This window comes from Octopus bimaculoides, chromosome 10, assembly GCF_046866305.1.
Source record: "Octopus bimaculoides isolate indiv1 chromosome 10, ASM4686630v1, whole genome shotgun sequence".
In the NCBI taxonomy this organism is placed as follows: Eukaryota; Metazoa; Mollusca; class Cephalopoda; order Octopoda; family Octopodidae; genus Octopus; species Octopus bimaculoides.
Genome location: NC_142937.1, coordinates 2,231,432 through 2,252,963, shown reverse-complemented (window position 1 = coordinate 2,252,963; position 21,532 = coordinate 2,231,432). Strand labels below are relative to the sequence as shown.

Here is a 21,532-nt window from a genome sequence, read left to right as displayed (position 1 = left end):
TTGCAACAGCTCTACTGGGCACTATAACCATTTTCTTTATATTCCTCTTGATGCCTTCTGATACTTCCCCAAAGACCCAGCAATAATTAGCACTATCTTCAACTTTTTTTAATTTCCAAAGTCGAGCTGTCTCCTATTTAATAGGATTGTATATATTTATTCTTTTGCCTTCCATTTTCACTATTCGTGTGTCATTGGCGAGCACATCTGGTGTACCGTGTCCACCACTACTATATCCGGTTTGTTTTGCTTAAGCACCTGGTCTTTTTGGATTGAGAAATCCTACAGGATTTTGCAGGTCTCTCACTCATGCTACGTCTTGCCTCTGTGTGTAACCCACACTTTTCACAAAGTTTCCAGTGCAGCACGTTCGCTACCTCATCGTGTCGCCATACTTAATATCGATTCTGGGCAAGGTGGGAGCAGTCTTTCACAATATGGACGACGATTTCCTCAAATCTATTACAAACTTGGTACGACGGAGATACTTCAGCTACGGCTACACGAAATTGACGTGTAGCCCCTTGTTGTATATTACTTCTTCATGCCCTTCTCGTTATTTTCCTTTTCGTGCTTTCAATAGCCTTAAACTCTAACTGCCACTAAAAACGTTTCTTCACTTTGGGTTAGATATCTCAGCAAGGTTATGCACGCAGTCTTCCACACGTATCCGTCTCCCTCTCTCATTTGTTCTCTTCGTGTATACGCAGTCATTGTCTGCTAGCAACTGATGGACTCTACATATGGTCAGGTGCTTTATTGTCCTCCGGTCAAATTCCTTTAGTTCATCTACTATTCACTTCAGAATTCCATCTCCATACGAATCCCTGCGAATGTGCGAGAGTATTTCGTCAAAACTATGTTTCTGGCATTCACCTTTGAATCCAATATCATTCTCAATTGCCGCCGACATTCTTTCGTTCTTTTCTTTCATATCATATTCCCAAGTATTCCCGAGTATTTATATCCGGATTCAGGTTCAAATGTTTTCATCATTTCACCACTTGGTTCTGTTCCGACAAATTTTTCTCGTCTCATCAGCACGAGAGAAAACTTTTGAAAGTCCAAAATCTATCTTGATATCAATTGTTCAAACTGCTCAATTCTGCCTCACTTTTTGCGAACAACTCTAAATAATCTATACATAACAGGTGATTAAGTTTTCCTTTACCACTTCCTGGATCATATCCCAACTCTTTCTTCCGGCAATTTGTTATCTTGTGAACAATATTTCGACATCTCTATATTAACCAAAATGAAGTAGATTGACAAATTTATTTTTTGAACCAGTTGAAGACACGAGAGATGTCGAAATATTGTTCACAAGATAACAAATGGCACTCTTCTTTTAATTTTGACTCTATATCTTCAGGAGGAGTTACCTCAATCGTTTCTATATTATTATTATTATTATTATTATTATTATTATTCAGTAGTTTTATTTTTATAACGTGCTTTCACTTCACTACCGAGCGCAGCTCTGTGCGCCTTGGGTATGTGCTGTGGTTTGCTGTGGTGCTCTTATGTTTACTGTATTGAAAGTGTTTTGCGTAGGATGTGTGCAGTACCCAGTAGTGCAATTTTCTGTATGTTATATATATTTGTAAGTCCTGCTATTTTTGTTATGTATTTGTCTGAATATTTTTTTATTATACCTAAGGCACCTACTATGATAGGAATTGTTTCTGTTTTTAGATTCCACATTCGAGTTATCTCTATTTCCAGGTCTTTGTATTTTGAAAGTTTTTCCATTTCTTTTAGAGAAACGTTGTCATCTGCTGGTATTGATACATCAATTAGAAAGCATTTTTTTTCTTCATGATCTTTGACAACTATATCTGGTCTATTTGCCTTAATTTCTCTATCTGTGTGTATTGGCATATCCCAGAGTATGGTTGCTTTCTCGTTTTCTGTGACCTTTTCTGGCGTGTGTTTATACCATCTTTTTTCTGTTGTTATTCCATAATGTTGGCATAGCTTCCAGTGTATATAGGTCCCAGCTCTGTCGTGTCTGTGGATATATTCCTTCTTAGCCAGGACTGGGCAGCCAGAGATAATATAATTTATTGTTTCTTGTCGATCTCCACATATTCTACAGTTACTTGTTATATTTCTTTTCATTATGTGTTTTTGGTAATTTCTGGTGGGGAGGCTTTGGTCTTGTGCAGCAATTAAAATTCCTTCAGTCTCTGCTTTGAGTCCTGAGCTTCTCAGCCATTGCTGGGATTTTTCTCTGTCTATTTCTGTCGTATTTAGTTTAGCCCAGTATTTACCATGTAGGGGCTTTTCTTGCTATCGTTTTATCATGGTCCGTTGCTGTTCTAGTTTTAGTTTGGATTTCATTTGTTTTATAGCTTTTGTTGTTTCTTCTTCTTCTTCTTCTTCGTATTTGTTAGGTAGATTGATTTCTTGTTTGTATTTGTCAGCTTCCTTAAATACTGAAAACAGTTTTTTGTTTTGCTCGTGTTTTGTGGCTATTTGTATTAGTTTCCCTTGATTCTGGAGTAGGTATTTTTGCAGTCCTATAGTGGTTATTTTATAATAGTTTTCTAGCTGTATAAGACCCCTGCCACCTTCTGTGCGTTGTATATATAGCCTTTCTATGTCAGATTTTGGGTGGTGCATCCTATATCCTGTCATTATTTTTCTTGTTTTCCTGTCTATTTTACATAGTTCGTTTAGTGTCCAGTTAAGGATGTTGTAGCTGTAGCTTATAACTGGGACAGCTAAAGTGTTGATACCCATTATCTTGTTTTTAGCATTGAGCTCTGTTTTTAGTATTGATCTAACTCGTCTATAGTACTCTTTCTTTATTTTTTCTTTCATTTGTGTATGTTGTATCCTATCTAGTTCATTGACTCCTAAATACTTATATGGTTGGCTTTCGTCTAGTTCTCTTATTTCATTGGCTTTATCTAGTGTTATATTGCTACTTTTAACTAATTTTCCTCTTTTCAGGGTTGCTTTGGCACATTTTTCTAATCCGAATTTCATTTCTATTTCCTTGGTAAAGCCGTGTACTGTCTGTAGTAGTGTTTCTAGCTCTTTGTCGTTTTTTGCATATAATTTTAGGTCATCCATATATAGAAGGTGGCTGACTGTTTTTCCATAGCATTTGTAACCGCATCCAGTTCTATTTAGCAATTCTGTTAAAGGTGTGAGTGCCAGGCAGAACAGGAGTGGAGAGAGCGTGTCTCCCTGGAATATTCCTCTTCTAATGGGGATGGCTTTCGTTTTCACAAGTCCCTCTTTTGTTTGGAGCTGTAGCACTGTCTGCCATTTGTTCATTGAGTGCTCTATGTATTTTATGATAATTGGTGCCACCTTGTTTATGGCTAGTATTTCCAGAATCCACGTGTATTATTATTATTATTATTATCATGATTATTATTATTATTATTATTATTATTCAAATTATTATTATTATATTCCTTCGTAACACAGTGTAGGTAAAAATGCACCGGAGACTTTAGTCATTTGTCAAGACACAAGGGCCGCAGACAGATACTACTTTCCTTAACATGTGCGCTGTACACAATAAGGCTGCTTTTTGCAAGACATGAATCTTGCATGGGATTTCCAGTTGCCTTAAGAAGTTTTGAAGTTTCAATGGGATTGAACCCAACGCTCTGATCACCACTGGTATCACTTTTACATTACCCTCTCGCATTCCATACAGACTTGCCATTTCCATTTTCAATTCGGAGTACTTGGTGATCTTTTCAACCTCTTTACTCACAACATTCACGTCTTTTGGTGTGGCTACATCAATGATCTGACGCTATTTGTCTCTCTTATACAATATGACAATATCCGGCCGACGGTGTTCGATTCCACGATCCGTCTGAAAATCATAGTCCCAGAGTGTCTTTACTTTTCCATCCTCCTGCATAACTTTACTTGGTACATGCTCATACCAGTTCTCTGTTACTTCATATTAGCATTTACGGCATAAGAGCCAATGAAGATACACACATGTTATCCTGGCGACGCTTGCATTCTTTTTGTGCAAGGCTCTCACATCCACTTACCAAGTGGGGCACATTTTCCACACACTTTCCACAGAGTCTGCATTTCTGGGTGTTAGAAGTTTTATACATGTTATACTTCACAAAATTGGTAGCGTGAGCCTGGTCTTGTGCATCAATGATCAGGCTTTCGGTGGAATGCTTCAAATCACCTCGCTTAAGCCATGCTCACGATGCTGTATTATCCTTAACTTCTTGTGTATTCCTGTCAAACTGTTCATGCATTCTCATTTCAAGAAGGTCTTCTTTTCTCTTCTATTCCGCTCTTTGGTTAAACTCTTCCTTGCCCATCATTTCATCTGCATTTACACCCATATCTTTCGCAGTAAATTGCAGCAGGTCTTCATCACTATTTATCAAATATTCGGCAAGCGTTTTCCTTTCACTCTTTATACAATGGTCTATACTAATTGGTCCTCTGCCACCACTCATTTTTTAAATATACAGTCTTTTTGCGTTTGCTTTAGGATATAGCGCCCTACGCTGCGTCATCAACTGGTCTCGTTCTTCTATCCACTGTTGATATTTCCTTCTTAGTCCATTTGAGGATGGACGCACTATATTTGACCACTGCAACTGCCCAGATATTCATTGCGGTAATCAAATGTTTGGCATTCAGATTTGATTTCAACATCATTTTCACCTTTTTTTTGATACACCTCGCTGATCTTGACTTTCATTTCTCTGTGGAAAATGTTATCCAGGTCCAAAATCCTAAATACCTATACCCACTATCGTCGGGTTCACGCATGGTCTTTCCTCTTTTCGTATTCAGTACTGAGCTTTTGATAATCACAAATTCCATTCTGATGTTCCAACCATAATTCTGGACTATTTCGGTTAAGGAATCTATCTATTTTTAGATTTCCCACACAATTTCAGGTCATCCATAAACAGAAGCTGTTTCAATGATGAGCCTTTCTTCCGACATAGGGAACCCATCTTAACTTTACTAAGTGTCATTGCTGTGGGTATGAGTGCAATTACAAAAAGTAACGGAGAAAACGTGTCACCTTGGAAGATTCATCTTTTAATATTAACTTCTCCAAGGAATACATTAATTGAGTACGATTTGGTTTTCATGCTCTGCATCAGACAATTTGTGATGTTGTCAGCAACAGCACACATTTGCAGGCATTCAATGACCCAAGAATGAGGCGTCAAAAAAAATGATGTCGGTATAAACACATAAACAAATAAATAGAAAACAAAATAAACGAACATGTATTAACAGAGGATACAGATAGTACAGGCACTCCCCATACACACACACGCACTTACAAAACATAGACAAACATAGACACACAGAGGGATACGCATGCGCAGATGTAGACACATACAATAGGAACACAAAATACCAAATGGCTGATCGTTAGCAAGGTGGGACACACATATAAGAAAGAAGCAAAGGACCACTGATGAGGTCACAGAAGTGTGACGAAAGAACTCTGGCCGAAATATGATTAATGTAATGTAATGTAATATAAAGCTGAAGCAAATTAACACCAAATATACAGTGCGTGTGTTTTTATTGGCTAAACTGGCAGCATGACCATCCCCAAATACAACAATATCTGTATCAACACATGATTTCACATCAAAAATCTTGCAAAACAAATATATATATATATATATATATATATATATATATAGAGAGAGAGAGAGAGAGAGAGAGAGAGAGAAAGAGAGAGAGAGAGAAAGAGAGAGAGAGAGGTAGATGAGTAGATGTATGTATATATATATATATATATATATATATATATATATATATATATATATATATATATATATACTTACACAGAGAAATATATGCATACGCTTACACGCATAGGTGAGTGTGTAACAAAACGATATACGTTGATAATGATAAATTCCTACTTGGTGAAACTATTAATTAATGCTATTTCTCAAAGCGCTTATATTTAATTTTATAATTAATACTTACACGAATAGTTTAACACAAGTACTGTATATCGCAAAAAATAATATTTGTGAATATGCGAAATCACCACCCTAAATCCAAGACTATTTTCTTTCTGAATAAGAAGACATTGCAAAGGTAGCCTTTCAAAAATATCAATGAAAATTATCATACCTTAAAATATCAATGAGGATCCGACACGTTATTTCTTTTTCTACTTTCAGACACTTCTTGGTATTGTCATGGTCTTTCGTTAATATATGGTGTTTCAAATTTCGTTTCTTGGCTTTTACATTCTTCGAATTAACTCTCGTTGGCGTCGTTGAGGAAATGTAATGGGTTCTTAGAGAGAAGAGAGATAAACAGAAGTAAATACAAAATACATATTAATAAGTCACATTGAGGGAGCTTTATTCAATACAAAATCATAAACTTATCGACCGTTTAGAACCTACCATTGTTACTAAAAGTAGGCAAAAGGCACGAGGAAAAGAGAAAAGATAGAAGAACCCAGGTGTTCGAAAATAATATTTCAACTTAATTACAGTCTATTTTAATTTCAACTTTGCCTCTCACATTTCAGAGTGCAATAAAATGGAGTACTGGTATCGTTGGAACATTCACCATCCCCCAAATTTCAGCTTTTATGCTTATGTTAGAAATTATTCTAAATTATAGGGTGAGAATGTACCACCACTTGAGTAGAAGAATGACCTTCCAGGAAGCAGCAACGATGTCTCTTTCTTCTTTCCGTAACTATTCAGCACGTTTTTCTTTATAATTTTTACAACCAATTGGTGGAGAAATAACATTTAGTGTAACATTTTGTACGGTATTAAGGAAATTATAGTATACTCAACCCTGTAATTAGTTGCATATATGTATGTGTGTGTATGTGCGTATGTATGTATGTTTGTGTGTGTGTGTGTGTGTTTATATTATATATATATATATATATATATATATATATATATATATATATATATAGGGAGTTAAAATTATTAAATTAATAAGTTATACTAGTGGTTAGTATGCATAATAGAAGTCAGAAGACAAATATTTTTATATATAATAGTGTATAAGAATGTATACACGGAGAGAGGGCATTCGATCTGAATTCTTGATGTAATTAAGATGGAACTAAGTGCGCATGTGTTTTTTATGTTTTCAGTGCGTATTATACTTTCACAATTATACATTTTCCAGCGACTCAACTGACGACACACACACACACACACACATATATATACAAACAGATATAAATATATGCTCCTGCAACAATTGAGGGTGCAATAATTTACTTATACACACAAACACATGCACGAATATACATATGAATTTATAAACGAGGGTCTGTGAAATAATTCTTTACAGAACAGTGGATCTCGAAGCACATAAAGCTATAAATAAAAGCGCATAAAAATTGCGTTATGACCCTTCTGTTAGAAAAAGCCGAAGGCTACTCGTGGGACAAGAACCCATACCTGAAAAGATGACAGAGATTCTACTATTGGGCCAGAGACACGTTTCGAATTTTTATATTCAGTTGAAGAACTATATTCTTACCAGTGACAGTTGTATGTTGTTGGCATCATGAGAGTTTACTAACTTCGAGAGAGCATGAAATGATTCTCATTTGGAAGAGTGGATCTCGAAGCATATAAATTTATAAGCAATAGCACGTAAATATTAAATCAACTGCACGCAATTCTCACTGATAAGAATAAACTTTCTAAAATAGATACCGAAATTTGAAAGATTACCGGCCCTAGCATTTTCTATTCAGATGTGATATTTACGCACTAATATTTATAGCTTTATCTGCTTCGAGATCCACTTTTCCAAAGATAATGATCTCACATTCTCTCAATGTTTCAAAATTTATATGACATCAATAGTCTACATTTGTGATTGGTAAGGCTACGTTTCTAAATAGAGTTTCCAAAATTTCTTAAATAAAATCTCACACATCTCAAGAATTTCTTCCGTCCAGCGTTAGAAAGCAGATGATGTGTACAAAAGATGTGGGTTCGTATCCCACGGGCAGCCTTTGACTTTTTCCATCCCAAAAGATCTTACCTCACCATTTGCGTTATTATTTGTGACTTCGACTGCTTCGAGACCCACGTAAAAGTGCCCGTGCGGTGCCACGTAAAAGCAACCAGCACACTCTGTAAAGTGGTTGGCGTTAGGAAGGGCATCCAGTTCTACAGACCATGCCAAATCAGACTGGAGTTTCGTGCCGCTCCCCAGCTTGCCAGCTCTGGTCAAACGGTGCAATCCATGCCGTCATGGACACCGGACATTAAATGAAGATGATATATGATTGATATGTAATTGTTATTGCAACCGTCTAGATATCAAATGCATCTAAATATTCAAATCATCCTGTCCTATAACGTAGAACGTAACATTCAAATAGCTAGATGCAAGGTGCCAGCTGCAATAACCGTAAACAACTCTCTTCTTTCGGCGTTGAGTACGGTTGGAACTTTCGCCTGTAGCTATCTACATTAGAGAAATGCATGCACATACTTACACACACACACAGAAACACACACACGTGTGCGTTTGAATGTGTGGAGATGTTTCTGCATTTATGTGTGTAAACGCATTTAAATATTACGTATGGAACGAAATTCACACAATATAGCTCAACAAGGAATCAAAGCTATCTACTATTTTCCGATTTCCTACTAGTTTAGACGGACTATTTTGTTTGTATTCAAAACTTGAAACGTTAGACCTCATTTTTCCCTTCTTTTTTTTCCTCCATTCTCTCTCCCTCCCCCTAACTCTCACATCAAGACTTAAATAATTACAACAGTACAGAATATACACACAAACATTATATTAACAAAAGAAACGCCATGAGTACATTGATATCTTAGCACTGGAAAAAATCCAAATCGTGCCATAGTTATCGGAGTAGCAAGAATAGACCAAAACTGTTCTATTTCCTTTTTCCTTCCAAATATCTGGCTTCAATTTGCAATTTGCACAATTAATGCCAGAATGAAATTACAGCTAAAATACATCATATGTTATTATCTGTATTATTTAACAACTTCCCCTTTCTTTAACATTATCTCCCTCCATATATATATATATATATATATATATATATATATATATATATATATATATATATATATATATATATATATAAAAGCCGTACGGCTTTTTAATGTTGTTTTCACTGTCCAATTTTTCCCTGTCTTGGTTTGTGTTTGCCATCTTGGAATCCTCTGTTTAGTGGGTCGATCCACTACTCAGGAAGAGACTATTCTAGAGTACGTTCTGCCTTATCTTCGAAACGTCTTGTTAGAATAGAGGCAGCTGACGAACGATTAATTGCAAGTGGCTATCTGTTTTCCTATGTGTTCGTTCCGTGGTCTGTAGTTCATTGTTCTAACGTCCTGTACCCTGATATGCATCTATATACACATGTAGATGTAAGTATGTACATACATGTGTGTATACATGCATATATATATATATATATATATATATATATATATATATATATATATATATATATATATAGTATATATATATATATATATATATTATATATATATATATATATATATATATATATATATATATATATATATATATATATATATATATATATATATATATATATATATATATATATATATATATATACTATATATATATATATATATATATATATATATATATATATATATATATATATATATATATATATATATATAATATATATATATATATTTTCATAACCAATTTTCAAATAGAAAAGAAATTTAAATCGATTAAAATCAATTGAAATTATCGAAAATAAGTTCTATTCAAAAATATAGCTACTCGTCAGATCGTAAGTAGAACAATAATTAGATATATATCTCAACCAACAATAAGTACCAAATGAATTAATATGAAATACTATTTGAAAATAATATGTATTCTTGTTTTTATGCTATTCATTTGGTTCTTTATAGATTATTTTAATAGATAACTTATTTAACACTAAATTATTTAGAAGTTATAGTTTCATTTCAACATATTATTAGAACTTCGATTGGAATAGTGTTGATATATTTTCGATTATTTTTGATTAATATTATTTGATTAATTATTAATCTTTATAGTTTATAATATCGTTAAAGTTTTTTTTTAAATCAAAACTTTGTATATATATATAAAGTCTAACCTTTTATTCTTAATAATTTTTTCTTTCCTAATTTTTTCATTCATAATTTTTTCCATTCATAATTTTTTCATTCATATTTTTTATTATTACGTTTGTAGAAATAAATAATCTTGTATTTTTCTATTATTCAATTGATCTTTAATTATAATTAAATAAACGTCTTTAGCTTTAAATAGTATAGCTTTAACTATTACACCAGTTAAATATGTACTAATTTTATCTTCATTATTATTTTAAACTTAAACTTCGTTCAACTTGTATTTAAAACAATGATAATTTAAAACAATGATAATTTATGTAAGATGTTTTTTGTATATAATATACATGTTATTATAATGGATGAAGGGATGATTATTGAATGGTAATTATTTTTATAATATGATATTTTTTTAATAATTTTTCTATCTTTATATAATAAGTATTTCATATTAATTCATTTGGTACTTATTGTTGGTTGAGATATATATCTAATTATTGTTCTACTTACGATCTGACGAGTAGCTATATTTTTGAATAGAACTTATTTTCGATAATTTCAATTGAATTTAATCGATTTAAATTTCTTTTCTATTTGAAAATTGGTTATGAAACACGTGTAATCTTTTTATTATATTTATCTTATGATATTTACTTTACTTTATATTATACTCATTTATTGTGCTTTTAATTATTAATATTTCTATATGTGATAGTGGATTTTCATCGATGAGTTCTTGAAAATTGGTTACTTTCCCTAAAACTATATATTTTATATATACTTTATCTATAAGGCTCAATCTAATTTTAATTTTTTATAAATTGATTTTAATTGAGTTTTTTACCTGTAATTTTGGATTTTGTTCCTAATATTATTATAATATATATATATATATATATATATATATATATATATACGTATGTATGTATGTATATATGTGAGAGAAAGAGTGTGTACGTGTGTGTGTGTGTGTGTGTATGTGTGTGTGTGTGTGTGTGTGTGTGTGTGTGTGTGTGTGTGTGTGTGTGTGTGTGTGTGTGTGTGTGAATGTAAGTGTGTGTGCAACTGGATTTCTACAAACCGTATTATTTCATCAAAGTTTAAGCTATGAAAAAAAAAGTCTATTCATCGATGGTTCTGAAACAGAATTATACCAGATTCTACAGCCTTCTTATACATGTGTCTATTCAACACTTTCGGCTTTTGCACTGAGAAAAAGACAATAATAATGATTTCACATTTTGGCATGAGAACAGCAGTTTTGGGAGAGGTTGAAAAGTCATTTACATCGCATCCAATGGTCAACTGGTACTTATCTCATCGACACTGGAAAGATGAAAGGCAAAGTGGACCTCGGCATGATTTGAGCTGAGAACGTGAAGAAGGACAAAATACTGCAAAGCAACTAATCTTACTGCATTATAATAATGATAATAATTAAGTTTTAAAATTTGGCCAGAAAGCCAGCAGGCTTTATTATTATTATTTTTTTTTTTTTTTGCGATGGGGAGTCGATTACATCGATCCCAGTGCTCCCAATCGACATAAATGTATCTGTCAAGACCTACCAAAAACTTAGAAAGTATACAGATCTTGAAATAGAAATTGGCAAAATGTGGAACCCCAAGACTAAAACAATACTTGTTGTCATAGGTGCCTTACGGAGGATAGCAAAAGGGGCTGATTGCTACCTAGCTTAGATAACAGGATATCCCCAAATTGCAGAAGTTCAGCAGATAATGCTCATGGGAACTGCCCATATCCTACGTAAAATACTGTCTATGTAATCTCAAATTTTAAAACAAACTTATAATTTTCCTATGTCTTCTTAAACGTCCTCTTTACAAAACCAAATATATGGCACGCTAGGCGTAACATCAACTTGGACTTCTAACTTGTTGTCTCTTGTGGTCTGTGGATGAGAACTTGTACAAAACAAAGCAAAAATAAAACGAATAATAATAATAATAATAATAATAATAATAATAATAATAATAATAATAATAATAATAATAATAATAATAATGATAATAATAATAACAATACCTATTGTCATAGGTGCCCTGGGAATGACAGCGAAACGGGCTGATTACTACCTAGCTCAGATACCAGGAAACCCCAAAATGGCTGAAGTCCAAAAGATAGTGCTCATGGGAACTGCCCATATCCTACGTAAAATACTGTCTATGTGATCTCAAATTTTAAAGCAAACATAATTTTCTTATGGTTTCTTAAACATTCACTTGAACAAAACTGTACAAATCCAAATATATGGTACCCTAGGCATAACACCTACATGAACTTCTAACTTGTTGTCTCTTGAGGTCTCTGGGTGAGACTTGGATCCAACTTGTACAAATGCAAAACAAAAGTCAAACATAAAATAATAATAATAATAATAATAATAATAATAATAATAATAATAATAATAATAATAATAATAATAATAACGTTTCTCTAAAAGAAATGGAAAAACTTTCAAAATACAAAGACCTGGAAATAGAGATAACTCGAATGTGGAATCTAAAAACAGAAACAATTCCTATCATAGTAGGTGCCTTAGGTATAATAAAAAAATATTCAGACAAATACATAACAAAAACACCAGGACTTACAAATATATATAACATACAGAAAATTGCACTACTGGGTACTGCACACATTCTACGCAAAACACTTTCAATACAGTAAACATAAGAGCACCACAGCAAACCACAGCACATACCCAAGGCGCACAGAGCTGCGCTCGGTAGTGAAGTGAAAGCACGTTATAAAAATAAAACTACTGAATAATAATAATAATAATGCTGATGTTGATGGAAAAGTTAATGATAATATAATGCACACGTGCGCACACTTACGTCCGTATATTACTCTCTTTTGGAGAAAACCTCTTACGCCCGATTTCCAGACAAGCCACACATTCCCAAAACTTCATTACATCCCTGGCCATCCTTCGCAAATGCCTCATATACACTATAATCTGATTTTATATATAAATGCATCCATATACTGATTCAATGTAGTATAAATTCTGAAACCCTGTTTTTCTTATTATAATCGGAAACCTAATTTTTGGGAAGGTGCGTCACCTAGTAGCTTACTTGATAATCTCATGATCACACGTACATATATTCAATTTCGTCACAACGTGTTTGCTCTCGTATAAGGTACATAGCTATTCCGTAACGCCAATCTACGTGGCCACAATCAATCGCTTCCCGCTTGCTCTAACTATCACGCCATGGGTCGATTGAGAGATGGGCGAACACAATGTCTGCATCAGCTCGCGACTACATAAGCACCTTAAACAATAAGACAAAACGTGATATATGCTACATAATCGCACAATCTCATAAATGGGGACTGTTTGAATATTGTTTTCACTTGAGATTATTCGACTGGAACTCTATCACCAATAACTATTGTTTCCAGTTACACGATATAAGAAATGATAATTGAAATTTCCATTTTACTTACTTGTTTATCAAAAAACTTCGGTAACGTTTCTGATGAAGAATTTCATATTCTTCAGGGCTTAATGTCCGGGCAGAGATTGATACTGGCAGTTCCAAACAAGCCGGCATCACTGGTTTCTTCCAAAGTAGTGTTTCAGAATTTTTGTAACTTTTCGTAATTAAATGTTTAGATTCTCTGCTTTGACCAATTGGTGGCAAGGTTCTATATTTCGCCATCAAGTCACCAGGGAAGTCTTGAAGGGGCTTCAATAGCTGTTTTAGTCTTTTACTGTTGACGTACAGCTGGAGAAGAAGTAATGAAAATTAAGAAAATGATGTTTTCATGTTGTAATATTTACATGGAAAGCGAGCACACTACTTAAAGTTTTGGCAACTGAAAACCGAATCGTAATGCAATTTTCAGAGGCATTTTACGGTCTCGCCAGACCTGCAACCGAATTGCGCTGAATGACAATGATTGACATGATTTACTAAAAAGTAGGAACGTCTAGTGACGCAGAGAGTTCATGTTATAGTCTTAGACACTACCTGTTTCTCAAACTCATAATTTGAGGATTGGGTGATTACGGAATGTGCTTAGTCAAATGTCTATGCGTACTTAGTCACAATTAACAATTCAGGATTAGCAAAGGTAGCAAGAGTGGTTATATATATATATATATATATATATATATATATATATATATATATATAGAAACATAGAGGGATCAGTAGGAGTTGCTTCACCAAGAAACTGAAAATTTAGAAATAGCAGTTAAAACTACTAATTCTAACTACAATTTTTTTTATAATCATAAATGGTTTACCGATAAAGGTTTTATTGTATACTGAACTACTTGGCAAAATTGTTAATTATTAATTTATTGATTAATTAGCAATCCCCTGCCCTATATATATATATATATATATATATATATATATATATATATATATATATATATATATATATATATATATATATATATATATCAGAGGCGACTCCGAGTCACCAGCGTCACTCGGGCTCATCTCAGATTTCATCATTCGGGCTCATCACAGATTTCGCATGCGACACATGTGCCCTGCCTGAAGAATTTCACGTTTTTCCGCAATATTTCTAACCCCAAATGGCTTATTTTTTATATGTAGCACTATGTTTTCCTCCATGTCTAAGTTAAGGTTGCAACCCTGCAAAACTCAACTGATTTTACCCACAGATTCACAGAACAACAACAATCAAATAACGACAGTGGAGTGCACAACAAATATCACCGATCTTGTTGTCGCTTGTACTCTTGATAAGAGATGCCAGTCAGCCTTTTACACCTACCAGGCTCGTTCGTATTCGCTCGAGTTGCTGGAAAATTTTTCGTTCTCTTAAGAATATTGTGAAATGGACAGTTTTCATAGATTGGAATTTGAATCCTAATCACTATAGAAAATTTTTGTTTCAAGAAAACATTGAGTTTGAATTACTTTTAATTTTCACGATTATACATAACAATTCGGGTTGAAATTTCTGAGACCAAGACAGGTGCGTGTGAACAATGTCGTGAGAACGTCTTGAAGTTGGGTGGTGGCAGAAATGAAATCAGCTCGCAAATATACGTTCACTTTACTGAATTTATGCTCGGGCTAAGTCCGAACAACCCGAGTGACGGAGTTGCCCCCTCCCCACGCACACACACACACACACACACACATACACACACACACACACACACACACACATATATATATATATATATATATATATATATATATATGTATATATATATATATATATACATATATATATATATATATATACATATATATATATATATATATATATATATATATATGTATATATATATATATATATATATAAGAAAATAAAAGATTCAAACGTTTTACACCACTTCATGTCGATTTTGTAAAAATTATTCTATTTCATTTTCGTCATTTTTCCAAAATTAACAGATGAATATGAAATAGTAAGGGAATAAATATCAATATTGATATTAAAAAAAAATAATATTGCTAGCTCAAACATACATTTGGTATTTTGACATTATATAATTTTATTGCAATAGTAGAGAGAATATACATTTAGGAAATAAAATAAAAATTATTTTAAAATGAGATAAAGTAAATTGACATATGTTTGCTAAACTCTTGTGATCACACACAACGTAAATAGTATTTGTTGTCCGAGTTGTCTTTTTACAATGAAGATTCCATCAAATATAAAGTAATTATCAAACGTCCGTTCTGTCTTTTTACAGTGAAGGAATTCAATGTTCTGATCAATAGGTGAGCTTACAATAATAAACATACTTTGTGTCAAAGTATTTTGCTTCATAATTTCCTATTTCCATGTCTGATTACATTATGCGGCATCTATGAAATATATCATACGGCTTTAGTCTCGGTTTGACGTAGTGGAATTTGATAGCAGGAAATTGTAGAACCTCGCTGGATAATACATATAAATTTGATAGGTTTCTGCCAATAATATTGTAAGTAGTGTCTAACTGAATAACATCATCTGGATTTTATATGCTTTAGATATTTCTTTTACATAACATACAATAAACTACCGATTCTAATGAAAGTGGGTCCCAGCTAATACGATCAAGGGAAGACCTTGCTCGTGAGATTAACGTGCAAGTCGCTGAGCACTCTACAGACAGGCGTACCTCTTTACATATTTCTGAGGGAGATTCAGCGTGACACAGAGTGTGGTAAGGCTGTCCTCTTGAAATACAGGTACTACTCATTTTTGCCAGCTGAGTGGACTGGCGTACCGTAAAATAAAGTGCCTTGCTCAAGGATATAATGAACCACCGTGAATTGAACTCGTGACCCTACGATCGCGAGCCGAATACGCTAACCACGAAGCCAAGCTTTCTTATGAGGCTCTCGATGATCCATCAATCTATCAGTTGACCGAAAGGTGTAAGTTGAAAGTGAAGCAGTTACATGTGGAAATATTGTAACTATTTAAGATCAAACAGAAAACTCTTAAATTTCAATACTTATAAAAACTTTTTTGACGCATCAGAATTTTCGTTAAACATCTTGAGCCTTGTCATCTAGATAATTCCACAATGCTGTACTGATTATTGAGAATTAGTTTCCCGACTTTATAACCTTGTACAATATGCACTCGAAATATGTACGTTAATATGTACTCGAAAATATACTGTATTACGGAAATAGGAGTGGTAACAATGGAAATTACACATTTATATAGACAGCTAAACAATGAAATTAAAAGAGCAGCAACGGCGGAAAAGGACAAATATTGACTATTATGGCTATCTGAAAATTCACAGGTTCCAGGACAGGAACAAAGTTTTCTAACATTGACTTCAAAGATATTTAGATATTTGCCTCACATATTCTACTTCAGTCACCAGTTCCGAGTCTATTACGGACTACTCTACTGAATTCGTGAATATTGTTCAATTCTAGCGTGGCATAAAAATATTCTTGCTTTTAGAGCATTAAAGTGTTCTTACCTCGTCGATATCTAAATCGGGAGTGTACATGTCAAGGTTATCCTCTGTAATTTTGAACTCATTCTGCTGTCTTTCGTGTTCCAATGTCCACTGCTTAAGTTCGAGTTTGTATCTTCGTACTTCGGTTTCATCGGTTATCTGAAAAAATGCAATTGACCTGCATTCATTACGACTTCTTTTCAAAGAAATTATTATAATCAATCTAATTATTAATCTGCGACTGCAAAAGAACGCCTTTCAATATACTGAGTCTAGAAATTTACGTACATACACATACACACACACACACACACACACACACACACACACACACACACACACATATGGAATATACGAGAATTTTTATTAATCGCGACAATTGTTTCGACACATCTACCATCGATCCCTCACGGGTGGGACACTTAACAATTGGTTCAGGAGCACTCAGCGGCACAGATGTGTCTCGTTAAAATAACAGTTCCGCAATGTATCTTCTCATTTCGTAGAAAGAACTGCATCAAAACGAATGAAATATCTTCATTTATACAGAAGATCATAAATAAAATCACAGATGCAAAAAAAAAAGAAACGAACAAGCAATACAGCGAGAAGAGAATTAAAAATAACCATTAAAATATATGGATGTATAAAAGCCCTCGCGCAATCTGCATGGCGTGTGTACACTCGCTCATACAAGCATCCACGAAAATATATGCATACGCACAGGTGTGGTTTGGTGCACACACGATCACGAAAGAATATGTATCAACTGTGTACTGGATTCCGTGTAATAGACTTATCCCATTCCCCGAATTTGCTGGCATTATGCCAAAATTTGAAACCAATATTAGAGAATACAGAATAGATATATACTCAATGAAAATTAGTGAACTCAAAACTTTTGCGTTATATTATTTATATACTAATGTTCACTATCATATACAGAATATTTATTGCGGTAATATTACTGTATTAAAAATAATTTTGAATACATGTTTACGTTGCTACAGATTCAAACAGGAAATGTTTCAAACTTGACTACGCAAAAATCAATCGTTCTTAAATCAAAACAAGACGTTGTTGCGCTTTCTTTTATTACAAAGGATTTTCTCAGACTCCCGGGGGAATGTTACTCGTTAATATAATAAAGCATAGTGAGTGAAAACAAAATAGAAATCTGAAATAACATTTTGAAAAATTCTGAACAGAAACTGTAATATAAACAAATTTTAAATATCATAAATGTTACAATACGCTATGGGGTTTTCTAACAACTTATTTAACGTACAAAATAATTCAACATTCATGAAAAGCATTAAATATTAAACAGTCTGGAATTACGTTGATTTTAACATTTCGATTCAAATTTGCTTCTTTATATTTTCCTTTGTCTGCATTTCAAATAACCATTTTGCTTTATCTAACTATAATCTATATCTCTGCATATATATATATATATATATATATATATATATATATATATATATATTCTTTAATTCTTTTACTTGTTTCAGTCATCTTAGTGCGGCTATGCCGGGGTACCACCTTTAGTCGAAAAGTGGACCCTGGACTTATTCTTTGTAAGTATATTACTCATTATATTTGTCTCTTTTGCAGGACCGCTAAATTACGGGGACGTTAGAACAGCAGCGTTGGTCGTCAAGCGATGGTGGGAGTCCAAACACAAACACACACACCTATGCACACACACACACACACTCACACACCCACATATATATATATATATATATATATATATATATATATATATATATATATATATTTACACAACAGGCTATTTTCAGTTTCAGTCTACCATGTCCACTCACAAGTGTTTGGTTGTCCCAAGGCTACAGCAGAAGACACCACGCAGTGGGACTGAACCAGGAACCATGTGGCTGCAAAGCATGCTTCTGATATATATATATATATATATATGCATATATATATATATATATATATATATATATATATATATATATATATATATATATATATATATATATATATATACATATATATATATATATATATATATATATATATATATATATATATATATATAATTATTACAAATTAAAAGGGTAAAGGATTATCAATTTATTAATTAATAAATCAATTAACAATTAACAATTTTTACCAAGCCCATCGATATGAAAGCACCATTATTGGTGGAGAACTTATTTAAAAGCTCATATATATTTATAAATATAATTAAGGGATCAGCAAATATTTGCTTCACCATATACCGAAGTTCAGAAATAGCAGCTAAAAAAGCTGAGAATCCCACAGATATTTGGGATATTTATATATATATATTTATATATATATATATATATATATATATATATATATATATATATATATATCGATTCACACGTAAATACCATATATGCAGACATACAAATGTGTATAATATATATACATATAGTAAAGTCTATTTGCCAACGTAAAGTGACAGCCCTGCTTAGAACAATAACACTACTGTTTAATCCCAGTAAGGCATCTTTTGCACCTGGCTGCCGACACATCGTCGCTATCCGTATACTTTGAGCAAGGGACCTAATGCTCCCCTTCTAGTCTTAGCGATACTTCCACACCAATTGTTTCTGGGTTATTTCACTTCCTCGGTGCAGGTTAATCGCTGGCTAGAGATGGTAGCGATTCGCTTCACCCACAATATATACTTTTAAAGTCACACACAGCCACTGATCTCCTGAAGAGAAAAACAACTAGTATAGTTTCTACATATTTCTCGTTGAGAGATTTAAATCTAGCTGTGTTTCTCGTCATATATATATGTACATATAGTAAAAATTCAGTTACGTGTTCAATAACCAACTAAGGTATATTATATATCCAAAGAATTACTGGTTTATTACAACCGAAGAAGAGAAATAACCCAGGAACCATTAGTCTGCAGGAATCGCTAAGGCCAGTGGTGGAGCGTAGGCTCCATTGCTCAGAGTCTATACATACATGCAAGCATGTATGCATGCATACATACATACATACATACATACATGCATACATACATATGTAGCTGATGGTACTAGTGTCATATTGTCATTAATACCGCTTTAGAACTTCCTCCTAACACCACCAACACCACCACCAATACTATCGTCGTTACCTCATAATTTTCGTTTGGCAATTTATCTTTTAGAATTACCAATCTTGGTGCAATGGATTGACAGAATCATTCGAAGGCGGCGAGCTGGCAGAAACGCTAGCACGCCGGGTGAAATACTTGGCGGTATTTCGTCTGCCGTTACATTTTGAGTTCAAATTCTGCCGAGGTCGACTTTGCCTTTCATCCTTTCGGGGTCGATTAAATAAGTACCAGTTACGCGCTGTGATCCACATACTCGACTTAATCCGTTTGTCTGTCCTTGTTTGTCCCCTCTATGTTTAGCTCCTTGTGGGCAATAAAGAAATAAGAATCATTAGAATGTCGGACAATATGCATTGCAATGTTTCTTTCGTTTTTTTTTCGTTCTGAGATCAAATCAGCAGGTCAACTTTGTGTCCCATCTTTTCGAGCTTGATAAAATAAAGTACCACCATAACGTTGCGGTTGACGAAATCAATTAAACGCCTTCCATCAGAACGGGTAGCCTCAGCCCAAAATGAGAGATTACTATCACGAGGCTCAACGACAACCAGCACCATATATGGTATCAGGCATGAGAACAGTTCGACTTGCAGGTGAGACAAGAACCATGAGTTTCAGTACAACATCGAAGATGTCTAATATATGTTTCGTGGTTATAGAGTGTTACTCACACACGCATACACACTCACACACCCATGCACACATATACACATACACCCGCACACACATACACACTCACACACAGATACGCACTCATGGACACATACGCACACACACTAATATACACACACTAACATGCACACACACACACACACGCACACACACACACACACTCATATTTTAAACAAATTCTAATAGCCAACTTCCAAACAGAGAATAACTGAAATGGACAAGTGCTTCTTAACCAACTGCAATTAACTTGAAATTTCTAATTACAAAATTGACTATGCTATGTGGGAAAGGCATTTTGTATCGATTTGGTTGGTATGGTAGATAATATCGTGTATGTTCTGGTATTATAAAACTGCCACGGGGGGGGGGGGGGAGACAACTCTGTAGAGGAGAAGTGACAATAAAAACTAGAAAATTTTAAGATGCTACTTAAATGCAAACGAAAGTATATATACTAGCTCATAATACCTCGGAACTCTAATATACTGGATCGCTGTATGCAGTTTCATTCCCATATGTACATCTGTTCATGTTTTTCTGCCTAAGGGATATTTTATTCAATGTATTATGAATTATTTTATAACTATTTGAGTATTTTTATTATAGACATTTTCTACAATGAGTATTTGAGTTTTTTTGTTACAGACATTTTCTAAAATTTTGCAATGCTTCAAATGG

The 21,532-nt window shown here is 33.5% G+C and overlaps 1 protein-coding gene across 7 annotated transcripts in view; it reads right to left on the bottom strand.

Annotated features, from left to right (window-relative positions):
* The window catches only part of LOC106867322 (cilia- and flagella-associated protein 65), a 1,093,663-nt gene that overhangs the window by 66,331 nt on the left and 1,005,800 nt on the right, over positions 1 to 21,532 (bottom strand). For all 7 annotated transcript variants that reach the window (XR_016243317.1, XM_089358289.1, XM_089358292.1 and 4 more), the window contains 3 exons: positions 17,089 to 17,226; positions 13,605 to 13,885; positions 6,124 to 6,291 (listed from right to left, as the gene is read on the bottom strand). Coding sequence is in view for 6 of the 7 variants with exons in the window: in XM_089358289.1 (XP_089214415.1) it covers positions 6,124 to 6,291; positions 13,605 to 13,885; positions 17,089 to 17,226 (587 nt within the window). In the remaining variant the exon portion in view is untranslated. The remainder of the gene's footprint in view (positions 1 to 6,123; positions 6,292 to 13,604; positions 13,886 to 17,088; positions 17,227 to 21,532) is intronic.